At 54.1% G+C, this 5,027-nt stretch overlaps 1 protein-coding gene across 1 annotated transcript; it reads right to left on the bottom strand.

Moving 5' to 3' along the window:
• Positions 1-1,672: 1,672 nt before the first annotated feature.
• Positions 1,673-4,786, bottom strand: SLC32A1 (solute carrier family 32 member 1; the record flags this gene model as incomplete). Its single annotated transcript, XM_082007399.1, has 2 exons — positions 4,384-4,786; positions 1,673-2,860 (listed from the first exon to the last, which is right to left on the bottom strand). Exons 1-2 carry the CDS (start codon positions 4,750-4,752, stop codon positions 1,673-1,675), a joined length of 1,557 nt encoding a protein of 518 aa, XP_081863525.1. The 5' UTR covers positions 4,753-4,786.
• Positions 4,787-5,027: the final 241 nt, after the last annotated feature.

Genomic DNA, 5,027 nt, shown 5'->3' with positions numbered 1-5,027 from the left:
TGTGCCCCCCCGCGCCGGTACCGCATTGCGGAGCTGCCCACTGCCGTCGGGGGCAGCTCCGCCAGCTCGGGCCGGGCCGGGGGGACGCCCCCGATCGCTACCAGGGCTCGACACAATTTGGGGGCAATAGGAGGAGCCCCATGGGGACCTCTGATGTGTCCGGGCTGCGGGAGCCATGGGTGCGTGTCCCTCATCCCCGCTGTGCAGCGGCAACGGGGGGGGGGGTACAGGGACAACGAATTAGTTGTTGTGGCTTTTGAATCGGTGTAAATCGAGGTGGTTTCGGTTACGGGTGTGGAGTCCACATCCTGTGAGCAGGGCAGCCCATTATATCGTTTATTCCCCGCACTCCGCTGCATTTATCGGTTTGTGAGGATTTTATTCCTCTTTCCCGAGAACAAAAGTCTCAGGGTACATCTGCAAACTCCATCCAGCCCCGGGCTCTGAGCACTAACGGGTTAAAGCAAAGCCGAGGGGCTGAAAGCAGCCCCCAGCTGTAGGATGACCCCTTCCCAAAATATAAGTGTTCTACCTCTTGCAAACAGCTTAATCCCGCCATCAGTGACAACCCAGCGTTGCCCCTCCGTTACCACTGAGGATGTGCGGTACCCCCAAGATGAAAGCGGGCACGGGGAGGATGAACCTCCCTCGGCCCAGCTCCTCTGAGCCCCCCACGAACCAGGCCAGCCTCATCGACTATATTTTCTCTTTATTGTTTGATATATTTATGTACCACATTATATGTTAAAGATAGATTATTTTTTGTCTGTTTGTTTCATTTTCTGATATACATTTTTCATCTTATTTACCACAATGACACCACACATACATTGGAAACAGCTCCACGGATCTGGTAGATTGCACAGAATGAATTTTGTCATACTTTTGTTCCTGTATCCTGAACGACGTCAAATCCAACAATATATTTATTATTTTTTTTAACTTTTCACCATTTAGAAGTAACAATTGTTAAAACAAAACAAAAGTCACCGAGAAGTCGACTCCAGGTCTGCAATTTCAACCAGAGGCAAAACATTGTAATCGATGGGAAGCGCCGTTCCTCGGTGCGAATTCGGATGGAAGAATTAAGCAGTCCTGACATCTGCGTGACTACGGTGTAAACATTGCGGGTAACTGGCATCGCTGGTCATCAGCTGCTGCTCGGACTTGTTGGGCTGCTCGTACAATCTAGATCTCATCTACATCCGTCTCATACAGTGTAAAATGAAGGTCCCTGCTCCCAGCACCCCTGGCTGGTTTGCTTCCGTCTGTGAGTGCAGTAACCCAATCCCATCGGATCGGCACCTGTGTTTCAGCTCCTGAAACACTGAATTGCATATCTGTAAGGAGTATTGAAAACTGCGACTATTTCCCAACTGCTCATTCGTGGGGGCCAAGCTTCAGGCAACGAGTGAGGAGATAAGGGTGGGGCACCGGATAATTTCCTTCAAAAAATTCTAAATAACAAAAAAATATATTCTTAGCTTATTTGAAAAGACGGCAGGGCGAACACTTTTATCTCTTCTTATTTCCTTCAATTTGTAGATTCTATGATATAGAATTTGTTGGATGCACGTAACGAAAATAATGACTCTCTCCATTAAAGGGATGCAGAATTGGCTATGCGGATGTTCGATGCGATTCTCTTACTGCAGCCGGCTCTGGCCCCTCCTTAGTCTTCAGCGTTGGTTCTGAAGGCCTCTATGAGGCCTTCTAAAGAGTGGATGAACCCAGAGACGCTGCAGATACCACCTATAACGAAAATGGCGACATCAAAGAAGACATGGTGCCACAAGAGCTTCCTCCACAAGAGTTTGAGGTGGAAAAGACTGGGGAGCAGGAAACAGAGCCCTGCGCCTGTGAGGCTCCCAGTAAGACCCATCAAGAGGGCAAAATGCGGGACATAGATAGCCATGAGCAGGGTGAACACTACCAGGGCACATCTGAGGGTGAGTCCCCAGGATTTGAGCCGCCCATCACCCCCATAGCAGTTGGGGAAGAATGCCCTGTTTCCATCTTGGAAAAGGGACCGCTCCAGGACTTCCACAGCCGCAAAGAACGGCAAGGGGTACGAGAGCAAGGCTTTGGCCACCAAGAAAATGTTGACTACTGCCCTAATGGTGGATGGCAAGTTGTCTGTAATGACTTCCTTGGTCTCATCAGCCCAGGTCAGATAGGCGACCAAGGCAAAGAGTCCCTTAAGGATGCAAGCTGCTATGTGCGTCCAGTTCATCATGCAATGGAACTCCTTGGGGTTCTGCATGTTCCCCTCCAAGGAAGGCAGAAAGATCTGAGAGGTGTAGCTGAAGACAATGATGCCAATGGAGATGGGAAACTTCTTCACATCAATGTAAAACTTGACTTTATCCCAGGCCCAGTCACGTGCCCTGGAGAGGCAGTAGGCGATCACCAAGATGTTGATCACAAAGTGGGCTAATGTGCAGAGCAGGCTGAACTTGGAGACTGCCTTGAGGTTCTTCAAGAACGCGCAAGGCAGGAGCACTGCCGTGGCAATGATGGACCATGACTTCTGGGAGACAGGCAAGTTGGGGAAGCTGTTGTACATCAAGTTCCCACTGACCACCACATAGAGAATGCAGGTCATGACCAGTTCAATGATCTGAGCCACATTCACGATTCTGCCTCCGAGGGTGGGGAAGCGGGGCGCGCAGCACGCGTTCGCTATGTCCACGTAGGAGTCTCTCACCCTGACTATCTCCCCATCCTCATTCTCTTCGTAAAGACAGGCAATAAGGATTTTCCCAGTGTAGCAGCAAACCACTGCAGCAAAAATTATTAAAAAGAGTCCTAGGTATCCACCATGAAGGATGGCATAGGGCAGGCCCAGAACAAACATCCCCTAGAGAGAGACAAAATGGAAACCGTGTTGCTTGTCTCACGGAGGGCACCGAGCAGGCGCCCGTACCCGGGCACGCGCAGTCGCGCAGTCGCAGTCTCATGCATGCTCGCTGTCTCGCTTGCACACCATCACACCCACACAGTCACGCCACGCAATCGCGGCCACACGCGATGACACCTCCCATCCCCCGCCTTCTTCTCTGACGCAGCACCCCCCACACCCCGCACCCCCACATAACCCCCCCCCGCAGCACCCAGAAGGAGCGAGCACGGTTTCAGCACCTGGGCTTTGCCCCAGTCTCTGCCGTCTCTGCCCCCAGCCCCTCTCAGTGCACCAGGACCCCCAGAGCCGGAGACCCGCGGATCGGGCCCCGGCGCAGCCCCGCCGCCGGCCCGGGCCCTCCCCGGCTCCCCCTCGCCCCCGGCCCATGCGCTAGGGCAGCCCCACGGGGACATCGGCCTGCCGGGCCCGCGGGGAGCCGCTGTGGTCCGGGGCGCGGGGCAAAGCAGGGATCCGAGTTTGGGGGCTTTCCTTTCCTTCTTTTTATATTTTTTTGGTCTTCTTTTTTTTTCCCCCTTGCTTTCTGTTTTTTCGCTTTCCCGTATTTTTCTTTCCCCCTTTTTTCCTTTTTCTTCCTGTTTTTTTTTCTTTCTTTCCCCTATTTCTGTCTTTCTTTTTTCACCTTCTTTCCCATTTTTCTCTTTCTTTTTTCACCTTCTTTCCCATTTTTCCCTTTCTTTCCCCTATTTCTTTCATTCCTTTTTCCCCTTTTATCCTTTTTCTTCCTATTTTTCCTTTCTTTCCCTAACTCTTCTTTCTTTTTCACCCTTTTTTCTTTTTCTTCCTATTTTTTCCTTCTCCTGTTTCTTTTTTCTTCCCCTTTCTTTCTTTTTCCCTCTTTCCCTTTTATTTCTTTCTCTATTTATTTATTTCCCCTTTTCCTTTATTTCTCTTTCTTCCCCATTTCTTTTTCACTTTTTTCCCTTTCTTTCTTCTTTCCTTCCTTCTTTTTTTCCCCTTTTTCCCTTTTTCTCTTTCTTTCCCGTATTTCCTTCTTTCCTTTTCCCTTCGTTTTTCCCTTTTTTCTCTTTCTTTCCCCTATTTCTTTCGTTAACTTTTTCCCTTTTTCTCTTTCTTTCCCCTATTTTTTCTTTCTTTTTCCCCTCTTTTTCCCCTTTTTTCTCTTTCTTTCCCCTAATTCTTTCGTTGCCTTTTTCCCCTCTTTTTTCTCTTTTTCCTTTTTCTTTCCCCTATTTCTTTCTTTCCTCCCCCCCTTCCCCTCTTTTACCTTTCTTTCCCCTATTTCTTTCCTTCCCTTCCCCCCGTTTTTTCCCTTTTTTCTCTTTCTTTCCCCTACTTCTTTCTTTCCCTTTCCTACACCCCCCTACTTTTCCTCTTTCTTTCCCTTATTTCTGTCTTCCCCGCCCACCCCCCTTTCCCCGCAGCGGTCACTCCGCGGCCGCCGGCGGGCCGGGCGCGGGGCCAGGCGCGGGACCGGGGCCCTCCCGCGCTGCCGGTCGTACCTGGATGGCGTTGGTGACGTTCCAGCCCGCCTCCCAGGCCGTGATCTTGGGCTTGCCCTGCCCGGGGGACTCGGCGCAGACGCCCGCCTCCTTGGCGGCGGGGGGCGGCCGGGGGCCGCTGCCGTCCCGCTGGTAGCGGGTGTCCCCGTCCAGGGGCGGCCCCGCGGCCCCGTCGGGCTCCAGGATGTCCATCTGCAGCCCCTGCCGGTGCTCCATGTCCAGGTCGTCGCAGTGGGCGAACCCCACCGCCTCCTCGTCGGTGGCCGCCTGGAAGCCCATCCTCGCGAACACGCCGCTCATCTTCGCCTGGGACTTGCTGGACACCGAGGTGGCCACGCTGGACAGCTTGCTGCGGAGGAGGGCGGCCATGGCGGCCGCGCGGGCGGTCCCCGGCTCGGGGACCGGCGGGAGACGGCGAGACCCGACGGGGCGGGCGGCGGGGAGCGGCGGGCGGGAGCGCAGCGCCCGGCGAGGGGCGGCGGCGGGGAGGGGGCTGCCGCGGGCCGCTACCTCCGCGCCCCGGCGCAGGGCGAGCGGCTGCCGGCTGGGCTGCCCAGGGGCATGACACCCGCTGCGGGGGCTGCGGGCCCGCCCGCCCCGCGCCGCTCCGCGCCGCTCCGCCGGCCCCCGCGGCGGGACGGGGC

This window comes from Phaethon aethereus (assembly GCF_964289735.1).
Source record: "Phaethon aethereus genome assembly, chromosome: 16".
Taxonomy (NCBI): Eukaryota; Metazoa; Chordata; class Aves; order Phaethontiformes; family Phaethontidae; genus Phaethon; species Phaethon aethereus.
The sequence above is the reverse complement of the archived record's forward strand: the minus strand, read 5'-3'. Positions and strand labels throughout refer to the sequence as shown.